The sequence below is a fragment of the Mobula birostris genome, chromosome 21 (assembly GCF_030028105.1).
Source record: "Mobula birostris isolate sMobBir1 chromosome 21, sMobBir1.hap1, whole genome shotgun sequence".
NCBI lineage: Eukaryota > Metazoa > Chordata > Chondrichthyes > Myliobatiformes > Myliobatidae > Mobula > Mobula birostris.
Window position 1 is genome coordinate 19,450,754 of NC_092390.1, and position 22,729 is coordinate 19,473,482.

General features: G+C 41.5%; 1 protein-coding gene across 8 annotated transcripts in view; it reads left to right on the forward strand.

The window, feature by feature from the left end:
* Window positions 1–22,729, forward strand: part of sh3pxd2aa (SH3 and PX domains 2Aa) — a 315,062-nt gene that overhangs the window by 246,714 nt on the left and 45,619 nt on the right. For 7 of the 8 annotated variants that reach the window (XR_011882687.1, XR_011882688.1, XR_011882689.1 and 4 more), the window contains 2 exons: window positions 4,293–4,376; window positions 15,087–15,204. Coding sequence is in view for 5 of the 8 variants with exons in the window: in XM_072239102.1 (XP_072095203.1) it covers window positions 4,293–4,376; window positions 15,087–15,204 (202 nt within the window). In the remaining 3 variants the exon portion in view is untranslated. The remainder of the gene's footprint in view (window positions 1–4,292; window positions 4,377–15,086; window positions 15,205–22,729) is intronic. The other variant, XM_072239103.1, reaches the window with a different exon arrangement.

Sequence of the window (22,729 nt, forward strand, 5' to 3'; positions counted from 1 at the left end):
TTATACAGTTGCAGCATAACCTCCCTGCTGTTAAATTCATTCCCTCTAGCAATGAAGGCCAATATTCCATTTGCCTTCTTGATAGCTTATTGCACCTGCAGACCAACCTTTTGCGATTATGCTGATGTGTTACCTTACCGGGAACGACTCTTCGGAGCCCTGATTCGAGATGAGTCAAAAGTTTAATAGACAGGTGTAGCATACTGGCTATTTGCAGGGATACATGCCTGGAGGAAAATTCATAGTGAGAGATGAATGGACAAGGGAATCATGGGGAGATTATATTCCTGCAGAAAGTGGAAAGTTAGAGCTGGGGAAGGTAAAGATTTGTTTGGTGGTAGGATTCCAATGAAGATGGTGGAAGTTGTGGAGAATGATGTGCTTATGCTAGGGCTCAAGAAGTGGTAGGTAATGTCAGGAAGAACTCTATCCCCGTTAATGCTGCAGGAAGACAGAGTGAGTACAGATGTCTGGGAAATGGAGGACATGCAGGTGATCAATGGTGGAGGAAGGGATATCGCATTCTTTGAAGAAGGAAACATCTCTGATCTTCTAGTAAGCAAAGCCTCATTCTGGGAACAGATGCTTTGGAAACCAAGGAACTTAGAAAAGGGAATGCCATTTTTACACGTGCAGGAGGAAAGGTCTAATTACAACTGCTGTTTTGAAGAACCCACACTGGTATGTCTCCTGTAAGGTTCTTTAATTCTTAACGATCTTAACTGAAGGAAACATTCGGTAGGAAATGCTGTTATCTCCACCACTGGCAGCTTGAGCTCAATGGATTTAAATCCATTCCTGAAAGCTTTCCATTTCTCTCGTTCTTTACAATACTACTTAAAATGTATTTCTTTAATCAGACTGTGAAGTTCTGAAATGGTGCTTTATTTCATGACTGGGTGACCATTGATAGAGAATGATTGGTATTATCAACAAACAAGTGAAGAAACATACCACCATGATGGTAGAAGGGAAACTAACTGACTTTTTGTCTTTTATCATCTACTGGTTGTGATGTTACTCTTGCATCTAAGTACTTCTCATTCATTGTGCATTAATAACTTTCTAATCATTATCTCATTTTTTTGTAAGGTTGCTTTCTCCTTGTGTAATTTACATTTTCTGTTCAATCAACTATTTCCAGTTATTCAGATGTTTGTTTTGAATCATTTTCTTAAATACTGGCATATGCACATTTAACTCTCTGAGTACTGTTGATAAAGATAGTTAAGCTGTGTTAACATTCATAGGGTAACAGCTGCTTAAATATTGCTCCTTAATTGCATTCCTATGTTTAAAAAGGCATAATAGTTATTCCTGCTGATCTGGAACTAGATTTCATATCCAACTCAGAGGGCATATTTTCTCCTCTAGTCTTTAACTGGCTCTTGCAATGGTTGCTTAAACCCGAGAATTCAATTCTGTGTGGACAGTGGGTGAGTGATAAGAGAATACACAATGTAGTTACTGTTCACTCCTAGTATGTCGGATCATATCCATGTCAACCAAAAGAAGATGCCCATTCTCATTTCCATTATAAACTCTCCATCGAGTCCTTGTCAATGGGTGATCAGAGCATAGTACGTCAAATTATATTGTGCATGAGAATATATGAATACAATCAGAATCAGATTTATTGTCACTGACATATGTCATGAAATTAGTTGTTCTGCGGTACCATTTATTTAATATACCTAATCATGGAAAATAATTAGTACTCAGAGTGTTAAAAGAGTTGTTGTTCACCAGTATTTTCAATGTTGTACTAAAAACGAAAGCCATTTGCAGTATTCAGGCTGGAGGAATAATTGGGATAAATACAAAATAACAAAACAACCAATTAAGCGAAAATATTGCTGTGTCAGTACTCTGTCTGCTAGAAAAGAATTCCCTTCAGGTTTTCTGGCAATTAGGACAAACAATACTCCAATAAAGTGGAGACTGCAGATGCTGGAATCTGGAGCAAAACATAGTCGCTGGAGAAATTCAGCATGTCAGGCAACATCTACGGAGAGAATTGAACTGCTGACATTTCAGGTCCAGTCCCTTCATCTTGACGAAAAGAAAGAGGGGAGATAGCCAGTACAAAAAGGTGGAGAGAAGGGATGGAGCAAGTGGTGGGTGGATCCAAGTGAGGAGGGCGATATGCAGGAGGAGAGAGAATGGGAATGATGTCAGAAGTAGGAATGTGCTAGGTGGAAGTGACAAAGGGTTGAAGATGATGCAATCTGATAGGAAAGGAAGATAGAGCACAGAATAAAGGGATGGAGGTGGTGAGGGATGGGGTGAAACCATTGGAAGGTGTCTGGGTGAAAGGCAGATGGAGAGAGTGGGAAAGAAAGATAAGGACCAGGCAGCTCAGGAGGAATGAGGAAATGGAAAATGGAAACAGGACAGAGGGGGAGTAGTCACCGGAAGCTTGAGAATTCAGTATTCATGCCGCCAGGTTGGAGATGTGATAACATGGACATCAAATTCGAGTCACAGAGCACTATGGCACAGTTTTCAGCACAGAAACAGGTTGTTTGGCCCATCTAGTCCTCTTGAAACACACCTGGACAACTCCCATCCATGTACTTACCTCAATCTAAATTCTCAAAGTTCTTAAAATTTGAATTTTCAGACTTTCAATAGCTGGCCCCATTCTGTCCCTTTGCCCCTCTCTTCTTGAACTACTTGATACCCATCTCCCTATCTCTTTCCCCCTTCCAACCTTCTCCATATGCCCATTACCCATACTCTTTTCCCATTGGTTCCATCCCCACCTTCCTCCCTTTTTCACATGTTCCACTGATCAGATTCTGTTATCTTCATCCCTTTTAAATCTCTTCTGTCTTTTAGGGATAGGTTTGTTTTTACACAGAAAGTGATTGATATTTGATGCATGCTGCCAGAGGAGGTGGTGAAATCAGGTACATTTACTTTGTCTAAGCAGAGTAGATGAAGACAAACTGGCTAAAAAAAAAAAATCAAATGCTACAAGGACAAACATTATTTCAACAAGTAGTTTGGGATGATTGTGTAAATCTTACCCTGGTTTGTCCTCTCAAAGTGCAACACCTTGCCTGCATTAAATTCCATCTTCCATTTCTCAGCCCATTTTTCCAGCTGGTGCAGATCCGCTGTAAGATTTGATAATCTTCCTCACTGTCCACTACACCCCCAATCTTGGTGTCATCCGCTCATTTGCTGATCTAGTTTACAACATTATCATCCAGATCATAATTATAAATGACAAATAACAATGGACCCAGAACTGATCCCTGTGGCACACCACTAGCCACAGGCCACCAGTCAGAGGAGCAACCACCTACTACCGCTCTCTGGTTTTTCCATTGTCTCCAGTTGTAACAGACTTCCTTCCTTTTGTTCCCAAATCCCTTGCAATAAAGGCTAACATAGTATTTGCCTTCTGAATTCAAGATTTTACTTCTATTTTTACCTTCTGCATCTCATACCCAGATCTCACTGTATGCCAGCTTTCATCAGGTACTATAATTTGACAAATATTCCAAAGTCACCGAGTCAGTCATCACAGAATCAGGCCCTTCAGCCCACCATGTCTGTGCCAACCATCAAATATTCACCTTTAATAATCTTGTTTACCAGCACTCAATCTGTAGTCTTGTATATCTTGGTAATTCATGTCTAAGTGTTCTTAAATGTTGTGAGAGTAATTGACTCCCTCTTCTTGCGCGGTGCGTTCTAGATTGTCACTACCCTCTGGGAGAATCAGTTCTGACTTGTATCCTTTCCTCATCATTTTATTTATCAGTACAGCCACCTTCAGGTGTTCTTTGACTTGTACACCAAGATCTCTCCATCCCTTATTAATCTAGAGGGATGTACCACTCATTTTGTATATCCTACCTTTATTGGTCTTCCCAAAGTGCATCATCTCACATTTATTAGGACTAAATTTCAATTGCCATTGTTTTGCCCATCTTATGAACTGAACAATATTGTTCCGTAACCTACCAGTTGAGTTTCCGTCACTAAACTGTGCTAGTTTACTACTTGGTGCTAAGAGAGTGTACAGATTCCTAAAAAGGTTTTTCATATTATATCTTGAAGAGGATGTACAAACCAAAACATTTTCTAGTGTACAGAGAAATACACAGCCTACTGCTAGATTTTAAAATGAAAGATTTATTTGTAATAGTTGAACTCCATAAACTCCATCCAGTCCTAATCCAAGTGGTTTCTTTGTGAACATGTTCATCTGTTTTTTTGTTAACATTTTACTGTTCAATTTTATGTCTGTTTTGTAATATTTCACTCCATACTTATAGTAACTAAGAGACGCAAAGCTCACCTGCGTCGACTGGACCGGAGGTGGACTCTGGGAGGAATGTATAACCGGCAACAAAACCCAGGTGAAAAAAGGCCCATGCCCTTTTAATTCAGTTACTGGACAGAGAGACTGAACAGTTTGTGCTTTCTCTAAAAGGCTGACTATTCTGATTTATTGATTGTGAATGCATGTATTGTGTTTGTCTCTGTGGCGCTCTTTTAAAAGTTTCTGATGTATTTTTGTCTGATCTTTCACACACTATGGTTTCTGCACCTACTAGAGTGGATGGTTAAAGATCAGATTGCTAGCTTGAAAAGTTGGTTCTAATCATAGAATAAAAGCAAGATCAACTGATAATACAGTTATAGAATTATAATATTAGTATATCAAAGAAACAGGCCATTTGGCTGTTAAATTTATGCCAGTACTAGAGGAAAATGTTGAAGTAAGTTTGTTCTTATGATTCAAGCATTATAAAATGAATAAAAGGTTATATTTCTGACCGTGAAGTCACCATGTGCATCACAGAAATGACAGGTTTGATGTGGCTGAGACCAAGTTCTTGATACAAACTGGAAAATTATTTTTTCTGAACTTTTATTAAGAAATCTCCTTAGTGATTTTTCTCTGCTAAAGTAAAATGCAGATATTTTTCTTAAATGAATATTGCTCTTTATTTCCTCACTGCTTTTGGAATCTAACTGGTTTGTGCTCACTCTCTTCAAAGACCTGCTTTTTTATAAAGGCAGGCTTCTAATTACTTTCAACACATGACCAAAGTCCATCAGATTTAAAGAATCAAGCATTACAAGTCCTCTGGAGGCACGAGAGACGGCTGATGCTGGAAAACTGGATCAGCACACAAAATGCTGGAAGCACTTGCTGGTCAGACGGCATCTGTGGAGGGAAATGGGCAGTCAATGTTTCAGGCTGAGCCCTCTTCAGGACTGGAAAAAAAGGAGACTGTGTGTATTAAAGGCTGGAGGGAGGGGAAGAACAAGTTTAAAAGTTTCTGCTACCTGCTGCAACTACCTCTTTCCTCATTGGTTCTACTGCCACAGACTGCTGTTTTTTCTCCATGCTGAACTTCTGCTACTCTGAGCACTTCCCAATGCTTGTAAGCTTGGCCTTCTGCTCACATGTTCAGCCTTTTATCGCCGTATTCTGATCACGTTCCTATGCTGTTCCCTCCTCCCCAGACTCTGCCTCTCTCAACTCATTCCATTTCGTGTTGAGCTCCGTCCCTCCTGCCAAGTTCTATGATCCTTTCCTATATTCTATTCACCAACCCCATGTTCTTCCCTCTTTCTTCCTGGCTTTCCTGCATTTCACGGTGCCTTCAAACAAACTCATTACAGCGCAGCTCATGGATACGATTAAATACTCCCATTTTGCCCTGCTGCAGCTGAGAATCACAATTCCATCCAAGGTCTGTACAGTTAATCAAGATATTTTAATGCGATTGAACAATCTATCGCTGCTTAAAATTGATGAAAGTATGCCGATTGTGGCCATACTTCTCGTAGAATTCTTGAAGGAAATGTGACTGTCGTTCAGGACAAAAAAAAAACAGGATTTTTGACTCCCAATGCCGACTATATTGCTGGCAAATATGCAGTCTCTAGTAAATAAAATTGATGATCTCAGAGGGACTTGAGGATAGCTTGTGTCCTCTGCTTCATGGAACCCTGGTTAACCCTCCTGTACTGGAATCAGTGACTCGGATTGACGGGTTCACTATACACCATCAGGATTGGACTTTCAAGTCTCTCAAAAGCAGAGGTGGAGGTATATGCCTCATGATGAACTCCTCTTGGTGATCAATGTGACAGTGATGTCCCAATTCTGCTCCCCAGACCTGGAGTATCTTGCAATGAAGTGTCGGCCATTTTAGACTCTGCGAGAGATTTCAGCGATCATTTTACTTTACTTTATTATCGCCAAACAATTGATAATAGAGCGTACAATCATCACAGAGATATTTGATTCTGCGCTTCGCGCTCCCTGGAGTACAAATCAACAGTGAATAGTAAAAATTTAAATTATAAATCATAAATAAAAAAATAGAAAAGGGTAAGTAAAGTAGTGCAAAAAAAACCGAGAGGCAGGACCAGATATTTGGAGGGTACGGCCCAGATCTGGGTCAGGATCCATTCAGCAGTCTTATCACAGTTGGAAAAAAGCTGTTCCCAAATTTTGTGCATTCCACCTCAGGCCAATGTCAAACAGGCTCTAGACGATCTGAGCAATGTGTTCAGCAGGCACAAAACAACACACTCTGATGCTCTCACCATCATTTTGGGGGATTTAAACTAGGCCAGCCTGAAAAAAATCACTAAATAATTATCATCAACAAATCGCTTGTAGTACCAGAGGAAGCAACACACTGGACCACTGTTACACCACCATCAAGAGTGCCTACCATGCTATTCCATGCCCACACCAGAAAGTCTGATTATCTGGCTGTACTTCTACTCCCTGAGTAGAGACAGAGAGTGAAGACTGCAGCACCAGTATTGAGGACCAAGAAGATATGGACAAGGGAAGCACAGGAGTGGACTGGACTATATTTCGAATCTGGATGAGTGTGCCACAGTTGTTACCAACCTCATTAAAACCTGTATGTTGTGTCTACCTGTAGAGTGTGTCTACGAAAACTTGCTGTACATTCCCAAACTAAAAAAGCCATGGAGGAAGTTTGTTATCTGCTGAGGGCTAGATCTGTGGCATCTAAGTTTGGTGACCCAGGCCTGTACAAGAAAACCAGGCATGACTTGCGGAGGGCTATTTCAAGAGTGAAGAAACAATTCTGAGTGAGGTTGGAGGCGGAATCGGATGCACATCAACTCTGGCAGGGTTTGCAAGCCAATACTTCCTACAAAGCAAAATCCAAGATCATGAATAGCAGTTAAGCTTCAGTACCAGCTAAGCTCAATGCCTTCTATGCCTGTTTTGAAAGGGAGAATATAACTACAGCTGTGAAGATCCCTGCTGCACTCAGTGGCCCTGGGATCTCTGTCTCGGAGACCAATGTTAGGCTGTCTTTCAGGAGGGTGAACCCTTGCAAGGTTATAGGCCCCGATGGAGTACCTGGTAAGGCTCTGAAAACGTGTGCCAACCAACTGGTGGGAGTATTCAAGGATATTTTCAATCTCTCCACAAATTATCTGCAGAAGCTGGGGTCAAAGCAACACTCACAACTGCTGGAGGAACTCAGCAGGTTGGGCAGCATCAGTGGAAAAGATCGGTCGACGTTTCGGGCCGGAACCCTTCGTCAGGACTGTAGGGGTAAGGGGCAGAGGCCCTATAAAGAGGGTGGGAAGGAGAAGATTCAATGTCCATTTAGGAATCAGAAGGCAGAGGGGAAGAGTCTATTCTTGAAGCACTGAGTGTGTGCCTTCATGTTTCTGTACCTCCTTCCTGATGGTAACAATGAGAAGAAGGCATGTCCTGGGTATGGGGGTCCTTAATAAAGGACGCCGCCTTTCTGATATACCGCTCCTTGAATATGTCTTGGATACTATGGAGGCTAGTACGCAAGTTAGAGCTGACTAATTTTACAACTTCCTGTAGTTTTTTTCAGTCCTGTGCAGTAGCCCCCTCCCACTCCCCCCCATTACCAGACATTGAACCTTCTCCAGCCTTCTCCTTCCCACCCTCCCCCCACCTTCTTTATAGGGCCTCTGCCCCTTACCCCTACAGTCCTGACGAAGGGTTCTGGCCCGAAACGTCGACCGATCTTTTCCACGGATGCTGCCCAACCTGCTGAGTTCCTCCAGCGTGTTGTGAGTGTTATTTTCAATCTCTCACTGCTATGGTTGGAAGTTCCCACCTGCTTCAAAAGGGTAACAATTATACCAGTGCCCAAGGAGAGTAGTGTGAGCTGCCTAATAACTGTCATCCAGTAGCACTTCCATCTACAGTGATGAAACGCTTTGAGAGATCAACTCCTGCCTCAGCAAGGACCTGAACCCATTGCAATTTGTTTTATCGCCACAATAGGTATATGGCAGACACAATCTCAATGGCCCTTCACACAGCCTTAGATCACCTGGACAATACAAACACCCATGTCAGGATGCTGTTCGTTGACTATAGCTCAGTGTTTAACACCATCATTCCCGCAGTCCTGATTGATAAGCTACAGAACCTGGGCCTCTGTACAACACTAACTGGTTCCTCGACTTCCTAACCGGAACACCACATCTGTACAGATTGGTAATAATACCTCCTCCTTGCTGACTATCAACACTGGCGCACCTCAGGGATGTATGCTTAGCCCATTGCTCTGCTCTACTCTATACCCATGAGTGTGTGACTAGGTATAGTTCAAATGCCATTTATAAATTTACTGATGATACAATCATTGTTGGCAAGATCTCAGATCGAGGCAAGAGGGCATACAGGAGCGAGATATGCCAACTAGTTGAGTGGTGTTGCAGTAGCAACCTTGCATTCAATGTCAGTAGGACCAAAGAGCTGATTGTGGACTTCAAGAAGGGTAAGATGAAGGAACATGAGCCAGTCCCCACAGAGGGATCAGAAGTGGAGAGAGTGAGCAATTTCAAATTCCTGGGTGTCAATATCTCCGAGGATCTAACCTGGTCCCAACATATCGATGTGGCAATAAAGAAAGCAAGACAGTGGCTGTGTTTATTAGGAGTTTGAAAATATTTATTTTGTCACCTAAAGCACTTGAAAACTTCTATAGATGTACTGCGGAGAGCATTCTGACAGACTGCATCACTGTCTGGTAATGGGGGGAGTGGGAGGGGGCTACTGCACAGGACTGAAAAAAACTACAGGAAGTTGTAAAATTAGTCAGCTCTAACTTGTGTACTAGCCTCCACAGTATCCAAGACATATTCAAGGAGCAGTACATCAGAAAGGCGGCGTCCTTTATTAAGGACCCCCATACTCAGGACATGCCCTCTTCTCATTGTTACCATCAGGAAGGAGGTACAGAAACATGAAGGCACACACTCAGTGCTTCAAGAACAGACTCTTCCCCTCTGCCTTCCGAATCCTAAATGGACATTGAACCTATGAACACTACCTCACTTTTTTTTTAAAAAATACATTTTTTGCACTTTTTAATTTATTTAATCGATTTATAATTAATTTATTCACTTAATTTATTTATATACATACATACTGTAATGGATTTACTTTTTTTGTTCTATGTTTTCATCTATTGCATTGTACTGTGCCACTAAGTTAACAAATTTCACGACATATGCCAGTGATTTAGCCCAATCTTCTATGTTCTTTGCTTCTCCTCCCTCATGCTCTGCCCTCTCTTCATGTTTTAGCTTTGATGGACTTCATTAGAGGAAATAAAGCCTGTTCAATTAGTTTGTGTCCTGGAAATGTTGAGTTTCCAGAATCAGCAAACAATTCCAATTGATGCAGACTTGGATATTCTGAAATTAGATTTTTGGTTTTGTTCTTCATTCTTGGCTGCTCATCATTGCCAATGGAAGCTTGCTCTTTGGCCTCAGGCTTTTTTTTTTAAGCATGAGCTATTTAAAAGAAAAACAAATGATGTAATGCTTCAAATCTTTCATTTCAAGATGGTATTCACATAACTGAATTTATGAGCTTTGTGTATGCTAACAATTCAAAATAATCAGAATTGCTGTAACTCAACAGCCACTTCTTGAAATAAAACATCAGTTTCACAGACAACAGCTGTGCTGTGATATGGGTTTGCATTTTATGTAAGTTGTATGTGGCCAAATACCATTGGTGCAGCATGGAATTTTGTGTATGTACTTGCTTCTGCTCGGACTGCAATGCATTACACAGGATAATTGTTTGTACATTAAACTAAAGGTTATTCTATTACTGAAGAATCATCTTCAGAGACAGATGTACAGCAGTGAAACTGGCCCTTCAGCCCACTATGTTCATGCTGACCTTTTTGTCCACATAAACAATTCTGATTTGATCTAATCGCATTATGACTATATCCTTCCATGCCATACATATTTGAGTGCCAATTCAAATGCTTCTCAAACAGTGACTGTATTTTATTACCAGCTTTCTGGCAGCATGTTCCAGGTATCATCCACTCTCTGTGGGGGAGAGGGGGAACTTACCCCTCTATTTCCCTTTTAAAACATTTTCCTCTCACCTTAGACCCATGCCGCCTTATTTTTGACCCTCTGCCTTATCTGTACCTCTCATTTCTTAGATAATTCTGTCAAGTGAGCCCTCGGCCTCCTTCACTTCAGGAAGAAACAAGCCCATCTATCTATTACATCCTTATAGCTAAAGCCCGTCAATGTAGGCAACTTCCTAGAAAATCTTCTCTGCAATACGATCACATCCTTCCAATGGTGTAGTGGCCAGAAGTACTCACAACGCTCAAATGTCTCCTAGCCAGTGTTTCTAAAGTTACAACAGAACAATTCTTATATTGCTTGCCTCTAGGAAAACAAGCATGACCTGTGCCTTTTTCACCACCTTATGAACCTGTGGATTTGGACATCTGGGTCTCCCTATTTGTCAACATTCCTTAGTGCCATACTATTTATGTGTATGCCTTAGCCTTATTTAGCTTTCCAAACTGCATCACATCACGCTTGTTGGAGATTAAATTCCATGTTCACCTCAACTTTTCATCCGATCTATATCCTGCCGCAGAAAACCTTCCTCACTATCCATAGCACCACTAATCTTCATGACATCTGCAAACTTATTGATCGTACATTCCCAACTTTGATCTCTGTGGTACACCCCTTTACAGACTTCCGATCATAAAAGTATTCTTTCACCACTACCCTCTGCATTCTAGCACCAAGCCAGCTTTGGATCCAATTAACAGCTGCTGGTAAGATGGCACCAGCAAACAGTTCACTTCATTTCCCTCCATTCCTTTATTATCTAATTAATCAAGTTAGCGAGACACAACTTCCTCTGCACAAAGTCTTTCTAACTATTCCTGAATATTTCCTGTTTTTATATTTCCTGTTTTCAATATCTTGAGAGTCCAAGTCCACAGTTCCCTCAAAGTTGCTGTGCAAGTTATAGGGTGGTTAAGAAGGCATATGGTATATTGTCCTTCATTAGGTGAGATTTTGAGTTCAGAAGCCACAAAATAATGTTGCAGCTCTATGAGACCCTGATTAGACCACTCTTGAAATAATTATGTCCAGTTCTGGTTGCCTCATTATAGGAAGGATGTAGAAGCTATAAACAGATTGCAGAGATTTACGAGGATGCTGCATCAACTTTCCTGGTAACCTCCTCAGAAAACACTATAAGATTGGTTAGACATGATCTATCACGCACAAAGCTATGTTGAATATTCCTAATCAGGTCTTGCCTATCCATATCCTATTCCTGAGAATGCTTTCCAATAATTTACGCAATCCTGACATCAGGCTCACCAGCCTATAATTTCCCACCTTAGAGCCTTTCTTGAACAATGGAACAACATTAGCTATCCTTCAATCAATCCTTCGGCACCTCATCTGAAGCTAAGGATATTTTAAATAGCTCTGCCAGGACCCTAGATTTTCTTCACGAGTCTCCCACAAGGTCCAAGGGGATACCTTGTCAGGCCATAGAGACTTATACACCCTAATTTGCCCCAGGTGTCTCCTCATTTATAATCTGAGTCTCACTGATGGCATAGAAGTGCCTGTCTGTTCATTTTACTAACAAAGCCCTATTGTTGGTGGTGGAATAGACATTTTCCTCCACAGTTGTGTATCTAATGTAACCATGGTGCCTGAAACTTGTAACTCGTGGTAAGATGGCACCAGCAAACACTTCATGAAACAACTACTCTTATCACTTCTCTCAAAAATGACTCTACTATTCAGCTGTATGCGATTGAAGCCTGTGATTTACATTTTGATCATGTATTTACATGCTGATTGAGTGATTTAGTGCTTTGCTGTCTCCAAGGGAGTTCGATGGGGTTGAGAGCAGTGTGTGCAGCCTGCTGGTGGAGTGTGAGCCCACGATTGACTCCATTGCCTCTCTCCGATTGACGTGTCGGGCAAGGTTGAAGAGTGCAGGCGGGTGTTCAGCATTAGACTGGTCTTCCACTCCTACTCGCTAACTGCTATCAGAGGAAAATGGAGAAGTCTTGCATTCTATTCTACAAGGATTGATCGGAGCGGCTTGTGGCTGTGGATTCATTTGGGGGTCTGGGGTTCATGTTGCATGCATTTCTGGATTCTGGTTACTCTTGTTTTGCTGGTTTTGAGCAGTTTGATTAGGGTGATTGAAGTGGACTGGGGTACTTTGACAAAGACTGGCTCTGCAGTCTGCAGTTGGCTAGTGGCATGGCACTGAATAGAACTAAACTGAATAGTCCTGGACTCCTTGTTTGATGATTGATACTTATTCACTTGCTTTTTACTGTTTGCGCAAATTTTTCTTTTATTTCAAGTGCTGCGTGTTTGATGTTTTCTTTGAACGGGTTCCATGATATTTCTTTGTTTCGTGGCTGCCCAAGGGAGGATGAATCTCAGAATTGTATTCTGTATACATAGTGTACTTTGATAATAAATGTACTTAGCTGCTGTTGTTGCTTTCCTCTTTGAGGCTAGTTGCCCCTCCCACACCCTATAAACACTTGTTTGAGAAGGGAATGATCAGAGGGAATTCCTGCACTAACTAACTGCACTTAACGCCCTTCTTGGCAGTCACCAATCTGCAGTGTGGGCAATTCACTAGGTGTACTATATACCACATTTTCTGCATCACAACTGCTGCATAGCAAGTCCAGCTGCAGTTCCAGCTGCTCTGTGTGGCTTGCCAAGAGCTGCTACTTGTCATACAGTAGGTATAGTCAGCTGGGACATTGGAACTGTCCCTGATCTCCCACATCCTACAGAATGAGCATATCATTGCCCCAGCTTTCATATGCTTTATCCCCAGTCTCTTCCTCCAGGAAAGAGAAGAAAAAAAATCTTCACCTCGTCACTGCTCACTAAAGTCTGCACTTCATCCCCAGTAATTCTCAAAATGTATGTTCCAACATGGCAGCTCTCACTTTACTTGTCACTCCAGTTATACCTCAGTCTCAATAATTATGCATATGCTGCCAATCTTGATGTCACCCTTAGGCCTTACCTACCTCCATCCTTTCTAGTGCTCCTTTTATACCTTACTCTCAAAAATACTGTAGGTGCTAATGGTCTCAGTGCTGCCCTAGGCCTAAATTCTGCTCCACCTTTCCTGACCCTCTTTTTGTACCTAATTCTCAAATCCATATCTAATGATACTCATTATTATTGAAATGGCGACCTCTCCCATATTGTTTGGAAATTTGTCTTGGGACCCTAAAATTCCATTGCGATGTGATTGTTCCACACCCCGATCAATACTTACTGAATTGAGGCTATCTTGTTTGCAGAACAGTAGAAATTTAAATTCCTATTGAGTTCAGGGGATAGACACAAGTATTAAAAAGAAGTAAGTTATACATAACGGTTTGATTGCTGTTTGAATATTATTTTGTTATTGACTTATGTAGCATATTTGGGGATATCATTTTTGGGTCTGTTCTTTTTCTTCTTCTTGGGCCCTTAGCTCCCAGTGCAGTTTAGGCCATCAATGACATCCCGCCTCCATCATCCTTTGTTCTGAGCCAGTTTCTCAAGCTTCTTCTCACAAAGTCGATGGTGTGGTTGGAGTCCAACAATATTTCTGTAATCCACTGCACAGGGGATTAACCTATACAGCTCACCAGAGCCCTGTTGGCTGGCCTTGGCCTTACCCATTTATTCCTCTCATGACAGGGACGTTGAGTTGGACTTCGAGAGGTTTTGTTCTTTTTTAGATATTGTAATTTTAGGACAGAATGTATAGGATGTATTAAAGTGGTCTTTATAATTAGAGGTGTTTTAAAAAGTAAGAAGAAGCAAAATAAACCAGGGCATTTTACATTAAATTACAAATAGATGGACAGTCATCATAGGTTCAGATGATTTCAATAAAGAAAAACTGTTCTTCTGCAGGCTGATAAAGGGAACTGCCAGGGGTATACAAAATTATGAAGGACATAAATGTTGTTGATATTGAGAAACCTTTCCCTTTAGCAGCATTGCCTTTACTTTAACCAGACATCAAGGGTTAAAGTAAGGAGTAGGAGACTTAGAGTATTTTGAAGGAAATATCTTTCTCCCAGAAGGTAATTGAAATCTGGAACACACTGCTTGAGGAGGTGATGAAGAGAGATACTCTTGGAACATTTCAGAAGTGTTTAGATGAGTACTTGAAATTCCAGAGCATAGAAGACATTGGGCTGTGAGTCCTGGAAATTCAGATATAGGTAATTGATGGCCATCATGGTGGGCTAAAGGGCCTATTGATAATTTTAAATCAATTTGAAACTATCACCAAAAGCATCATGGATATTTTGCACAGTATTCTACAATGTGAAAAAACCGAAACAGTAGAAGGATTGTTCAGAATTTAAAAAAAAAACAAACTGGGTAAGTACAATGAAATTCTAAATTGTTGTGTTCATTTGAAAGGATGACAGAAATGGAATTAATTGGATACTATTTTAGGAAGCCAGCTCAAATGCAATGGGCAGAATGGCTTCTTCTGCATTGTGAAGCCATCCAATTATTCAATTCCATTACTTTATTCAAAAGATCATTCAGTCAAAACTTAACCTGAAAAAAATGAGGGAGAAGAAGCTTGATGGACTTTTCTTGACAACAGAGCTCAGTAGCACTGCAGCAACTATTTCTGTATTTTTCATGTCTGTTAAAGAGTTTCAAATCCTTTGCACTAACTTTGCTTTGATGTATATTTATGATAGAGGAAAAATATATCACTGTGCAACCATATGTCAACCAAGGCAAAGATGAGATTGGCTTTGAAAAAGGCGTCATGGTGGAGGTCATACAGCGGAACCTTGAAGGCTGGTGGTTCATCAGGTGGGCTTTATTTCAAAGATAATTTGGAAAATTAATAGCATTCATGTTTTGCTCTTAATGTCTATTCACTTTACAGTCCAGAACAATGTACATTGTGAGACAACTTCTGTTAGACTTCAAGAGTGTACAATTATAATTAAAGTTTGCTTAGTGGTTAAAACTTTTTAGTGGAGGGACTTACAAAGCAAAAGAACAATATTGATCTCTATAGCTTTTACCATATTGTGTCATTCATTTTTGTATTTTTGAAGTCAGTATTCTGACGTTGAGTTTCCACTCTCAGGTCTGTAGTCTTCGCTCTGTGTAAACAACCTTGGTTGAGAGGGAAGTAATGGGAGCATAGTGAGCAGCAAAATATCTAGGATGTACTTAATTTCCATTCCTGTTTACTGCCTGTTGATATTTGCAGATGAGGCATAGGATCATCTAAGAATATAGGGTTTGGAATCAGAATCGGACTTATTATCACTGACATATGTCATGAAATTTGTTTAGTGGCAACTGTGTGTGTGCGTGTGTGTATCTCTGTGAAAACCCTGCTTTCCTTGGCTTGCACAGGTCTGGGGAAGACACTCTCCGGTCCCACCAAACTGGTGAGACCGAGATGGCTTTTCTGCCCCAAACCCCGGTTTGTGTGGATGCTGTGTAATTTGCTACCCTGTTACAAATTAGTGCCACGAAATAACAGACAGAACACTGCATACAATTAAAGCAATTATATTTAAGAATCTTAACTAAAGGGCTAGTAAAGAAAAACAAAAGGAAAAGGGCTCATTTTAATTAAACACTCAAATATGCAAAAGTTGGAGCTCATCATGAACTTCTCTGTCACTCATGTGCTGGGCCCTCGGTCTGCATGAAATCACACACCACCTTCCGGATGTCACTCGCAATCCATCTCAAACAAACGAGACACCCACCGGGTCATATCCTACGACCGGTTCTCCCCAGCGTATTCTCTCTTCATCTCCTGCCAAATCAAAACAAAAACTCCCAAGACCAGCCTTAGCGTCCCTCACCAAGAAAACCTCCCATTAATTGGGTGGCACACATTCCACATCATCCCTTATCTTCACCAATAACCCAAGCAGGCTGAAAGCAGAACAGACTGCTCTTACAGAATTGCTAAGTGAAATACCTACAACATAACAGTAAAGATGTGAACCAGGGCAATACATATATATATAAAAATTAATTACGGATAGTTGGGACACATCTAGATCACTACACTTTGGCCCAATTAAACAGCTGCCCCAATTAGCCCAAGTTTCAGGGAAATAGTTAAACAGGTACAGTATATAAAAGACAAACTACCATTTAACTGAGTAACAAATTGTGTTTAAAGGAACTACTGAACAAATTACCGTTTGTAGAACTCTAATACTATTAATATAGTTCCTAATAGTTATTGATGGAGGAATTCATTCCGTATATGTTGCTGTTTTCTTTTGACTGTAAATGAATAAAATTAGTACAAACACATAGTACAGACAAAGGACGACTGCCTTCATACAATGGTTTTGATAACTGCATCCTTCAAATCTTTATTTTCATTGTTGCATCAAAGTTCAAAGTAAAATTTGTTATGAGTACAAACATGTCACCACATGCAACTCTGAGATTTTTTTCTGCAGGCATATTTAGCAAATCTATAGACCAGTAACTGTAAACAGGATCTGTAAACTGTAAACATCAGGAACTGTAAACAAACTGTGCCAATGCAGATAATAAATAGCAATAACAACAAGCATGAAGTAACAAGATAAGAGTCCTTAAATGAGTGTAGTTATCCCTTTTGATCAACAGCCTGATGGTTGAGGGGTAGTGACTGTTCTTGAACCTAGTGGTGTGAGCCCTGAGGCACTTGTACCTTCTACCTGATGGCAGCCGCAAGAAAAGAGCATGGCCTGGGTAGTGAGGATCTTTGATGATGGATGGTGCTTTTCTATGACTAAGTTTCATGTAAATTTGTTCAGTGGTTGGGAGGGTTTTATCTGTGATGTACTGGGCTGAATCCTCTATCTTTTGTAGGATTTTCCAGTCAAAGACTGAAGATGATTGGCAATACCTTCAAATCCTTCATTCCTAACTTACTGAAGTAGTAAAATTATTTCATTGAATGCTTGAAACTGCAGTGAGCAAAATAGTTCTGTATTGTCTTGTTGGTTATTTCTCGCCAGGTATCAGTGACAAAAATCATTGCTTTTTGAACACAAGCACACACAATTGACACTAATTAGAAACTGTTCAGCAGCAGTCTCCTGTCCCAATTAAGCAGCACAGTGTCCCAAATAAACAAAGGGAATCCCAGCTACTTTCACAGGTTTGTCCTTTGAGTTGTCTCAAATAAATGGCTGCCCTGATTAACCAATGGGTCAATTAACCAGAATCCACTGTATAAAAGAACAGAAATAGTGAGGTTGTGTTCAGAGGTTCATGGATCATTCATGGCAAGGAGAAGAAGCTGTTCCAAAAATGCTGAATGTGCTTCTTCTTGTGCCTCTTTCCTGACGGTAGTAACAAGAAGGGACATATCCTGGGTGTTGAGGGTTCTTAATGATTGATGTCACCTTTTAGAAGCATCACCTTTCGAAGATACCCTCGATGTTGGGTAGGCTAGTGCTTATGAATAGAGCTGGGTGAGCTTACAGCCCTCTGCAGCTTTTTACAATCCTGTGCAGTGGTCCCTCCATACCAGACCATGATGCAACCAGTTAGAATGCTGCTGGTATGCCTTCTTCGTAATTGCATCTGTATGTTAGGCCCCGGATAGATCTTCAGAGATGTTGATATGTAGAGAGAATAGAGCAATTGGCTGAGCATGCATCCTTGAGTTGTGCCTGTGTTGATTGTCAGAGAGGAGGAAATGTTATTTCCAATCTGCACTGACTGGCTTCTGATGAGGAAGTCAAGGATCCAGTTGCAGAGAGACGTATGGAGACCCAAGTTTCAAAGTTTATTGATTAGTACTGAAGGGATGCTGGTCATTGAGTCATAAAACACTACAGCACGGAAACAGACCCTTAGGCCTCAATAGTCCATGAAGGAGTATTAATCTGACTAGTCCCATCGACCTACATCAGGACCATAGCCTCCATACCTCTCCTAATTTCTCTCAAATGTTAAAATTGAACCTGCATTCACCACTTCTGCTGCAGCTCGTTCCACGCTATCATCACCCTCTGAGTGAAAACATTTCCTCTCATGTTCCCTTTATATCTTTTACCTTTCACTCTTAACCCATGACCTCTAGTTCTAGTCTGATCCAACCTCAGTGGAAAAAGCTTGGTTACATTTACCCTATCTATACCCCTTATGATTTTGTATACCTCTATCAAGTCTCCCCTCATTCTTTTACGCTCTGAGAATAAAGTTCTAACCTATTCAACTTTTCCCTATAAATCAGGTCCTCAAACCCTTGCAACATCCTTGTAACTTTTCTCTGCACTCTTTCAGTTTTATTGGTGTTGAATACTAAGCTGTAATCAATAAGCAGCAGCCTTGCATGTACATTGGTATTGTCCAAGGTCAAATAGAGAACCTATGAGATAGACCTATTGTGGCAGGAGGTGAATTGCAACATGACCACGTCCTTGCTTGAGCATGAGTTAATTCTAGGCATGATCAACCTCTTAAAGTACTTCTTCACTGTAGATATGAGTGCAACTGGGTGATAGTCATTGGGACTGCTCACCCCGCTTTTCTTGGGCACTGGTATGATTGATGCTGGTATGCTGACTCTGTCTATCTGTTTGACAGAATCATCGGGGGATTTATGAAAGAAAATTGGCACTTGACTGAAGTACTGGATTTCCTTGAGAATGTGATGTGATAAGGGAGGACCAATGTATGTGGTTTATATGGATTTTCAGAAGGGTTTCAATGTTGTCCAATGCAGAGGTTGATAAACAAGATTAGAGAATATAAGAACATAAGATAAAGGGGCAGAATTAGGCTATTTGGCCCATTAAGTCTGTTCTGCCATTCTATCATGGCTGATCCATCATTCCTCTCAACCTCTTTCACTTGCACTCTCTGAGTAATCTTTGATGTCCTTACCAATCAAGAACCTATCAACCTATGCTTTAAATATATCCAATGACTAGGCCTTTACAGCTGTATGTGGCAGTGAATTCTGCAGACTCATGACTCTCTGGTGAAAGAAATTCCTCCACATCTCTTTTCTAAAGGAATGTTGTTCTATTCTAAGGCTCTGCCCTCTGGTCTTGGGCTCCTCCGCTATAGGAAACATCCTCTCCACATTCATTCTACATAGACCTATCAAAATTCGACAGGTTTCAATGAAATTTCCGTCATTCTTGCAAATGCAGTGAGTACAGGCCCACAGCCATCAAATACTCCTCGCACGTTAACTCTTTCGTTCTCGGCATCATTCTCATAAATCTCCTCTGGACCCTATCCAATGCCAGCACATCCTTTCTTGGATATGAAGCCAAAAACTGCTCACAAGGCTCTTAAGTGTGGTCTAACCAATGCCTTTTAAAGCCTCAACATTACCCCCATGCTTTTATATTCTAGTTCTTTCATTGTGTTTGCTTTCTTTACCACAACTCAACCTGCAAGTTAACCTTTAGGTAATCCTGCACAAAGACTCCCAAGTCCCTTTGCACCTCCATTTTTCAGAATTTTCTCCCCGCTTAGAAAATAGTTGCATGACTTACCCATTAAAAAGTGATTGCCTACTTTCCTTTTTGAATTACTATTTTCTTGTGACAGTGTTCATAAAACTGTTTAGAAAAGAAGTTCCAGTATTTAAGCCCAGTGACGAAGCAATGACAATATGTCAATGATGACATAACTACTGAATAACGCACACAAATGCTTGAGGAACTCAGCAGGTCATGCAGTATCTAGAGAGGAATAAATTGTCGATGCTTCAGACTGAGACCATGATGTAGTCTTGATGATGCCTCCTATCTATAGACCCTGTCTATATTTCTCACTGCCTCTGTAAAGCAGTCAACATAATTAACACCCCTCCACTGACCCCAGACATGATCTCTTCTCTCCCATCGGCAGAAGATACAGAAGTCTCAAACCACTTACTGCCGGGCTCAAGGACAGCTATCAGACTCTTGAATGGACCTCTTCCTCACAATTTTCCTCATTACTCTTTATTGGGTTGGGGGTGTTGTGGATAGTGTGGAGGGTTGTCAGAGGTTACAGCGGGACATTGATAGGCTGCAAAACTGGGTTGAGAAGTAGCAGATAAGTGTGAGGTGCTTCATTTTGGTAGGTCAAATATGATGGCAGAATATAGTATTAATGGTAAGACTCTTGGCAGTGCGGAGGATCAGAGGGATCTGGGGGTCCGAATCCGTAGGACACTCAAAGCTGCTGCGCAGGTTGACTCTGGTTAAGAAGGCATACGGTGCATTGGCCTTCATCAACCATGGGATTGAGTTTAAGAGCCGAGAGGTAATATTACAGCTATATAGGACCCTGGTCGGACCCTACTTGCAGTACAGTGCTTAGTTCTGGTCATCTCACTAAAGGAAGGACGTGGAAACTATAGAAAGCATGCAGAGGAGATTTACAAGAATGTTGCCTGGATTGGAGGACATGCTTTATGAGAATAGGTTGAGTGAACTTGGCCTTTTCACCTTGGAGCGGTGGAGGATGAGAGGTGACCCGATAGAGGTGTATAAGATGATGAGAGGCATTGATTGTGTGGATAGTTAGAGGCTTTTTCCCAGGGCTGAAATGGCTAGCACGAGAGGGCACAGTTTTAAGGTGCTTGGAAGTAGGTACAGAGAGGATATCGGGTAAGTTTTTTACGCAGAGAGTGGTGAGTGCATGGAATGGGCTGCCAGCTACGGTGGTGGAGGCGGATACAATACGATCTTTTAAGAGACTTCTGGATAGGTATATGGAGCTTAGAAGAATAGAGGGCTATGGGAAAGCCTAGGTAATTTCTAAAGTAAGTACATGTTTGGCACAGCATTGTGGGCCACAGGACCTGTATTGTGCTGTAGGTTTTCTATGTATATGTCTATACGTCTATCTGGATAGCTCCAACTTCCAGTAATTACTCCCTCCCTCCTCCCCCTTCTCTCCTTTTCCTTTCCCGATCGTGGCTCCCCTGTTACCCTTCTCCTCACCTGCCTCTGGTGTGTGTCCTCCTTTCTCCCCTAGTCCACTCTCCTCTCCAATCTAATTCGTTCTTCGACCTTTTACCTTTTCTGCCTACCTCCTCTCAGTAACTTATTTCATCCTCACCTCCCCAACCCACCTACCGTCCGCTTCACTTGTATTTCTTTCCCTCCACCCACCTTCTTATTCTCGCCTCTTCCTTTCCAGTCCTCAGGTGAAAGGCCTCAGCCTGAAAACTGACTCTATATTCTTCTCCATAGGTGCTGCTTGATCTGCTGAGTTTCTCCAGCAGTTTGTATGTCCAATTTTTAGGTACTTGAAGCATCTTATGGTCAAGATGGCACCAAGCTGAAATGTCGATTGAGGTTGGGCTTAGAGTTGTTGTTTTTTCAGGTTTGGAGGGATGGTTTTGGATACAGTGTGAGGAGTTGTGTCAGATTGGAGTTCAGGAACAGGGATGAGGGAGATTCATAGGCAGTAAATGAAGAATCGGGCAAGAATCAATGTGCAGAGTCCAGATTGGAGTGCTTCACAGTTGAAGATCAGCTATCTTGGGGTCGGCAGGCACTGAAGAGACCAGTGATCCCCAGGTTAGTGAGTCCCAGGTCAGAAATCTGTATGATGGGAATCATGAGGGCTGGTAACCCTCTCCCCCCAGGTTACTGAGTTCTGTGCAGGTCTGAAACGCATGATTGGCAAATCTTGAGGTCAATACATAGAGGTCAGCAAAGTCCAGAAATCAGTAAGTCTGGAGATAGGAGCCTGAAGGCTGAACCACCTGGGTTGTTGTTTGGAGGTCAGAGGCCTGTTGTCTGCAAGTCCAGGCCAGGGACTGGAGATTGAAGACCCATTGTCATAGAGTCATGGAGCACTACAGCACAGAAACAGTCCCCTCGGCCCATCTAGTCCTTGCCAAACTATTATTCTGCTCGAATGATGCTTGCGAGTCTTAGAGTCCAGGGCCAAGGTTTGGAGGCCCGAAGCAAATTGTCCTTACGTTGGAGACCTGTCTGTGTGTGAGTAGGTGGGGTGAGAAAGGAGTTTGTTTTGCTGTTGTTGCAGCTGCTTCTGTTGTTCTGCTGAACACTGAGGGCATGCTGTGTTGGTGCTGGAATGTATGGCAATATTTGTGGGCTGCTCCTGCCACATCCTGAGGTGTGTTGGTTTTTAACACAAATTTCACTGTGTGTTTTGATGTGATATATGAATCTGAAGAGCTATAACGTGATCTCATGTTTACTGCATGGGTTGGCATAGGAACAATGTAAATAACTCTGTTTTAGTTGGCGTGACTGATGGGTTAAACGGCCGCCTTTTCTGCCGTAAATTACTATGGTTCAAAAATCTGCTTTCAAAAATTCTACTAGAATTAAAAAGTTAGAGATGTAAAGACAGGTCTTGCAAGTTTTCA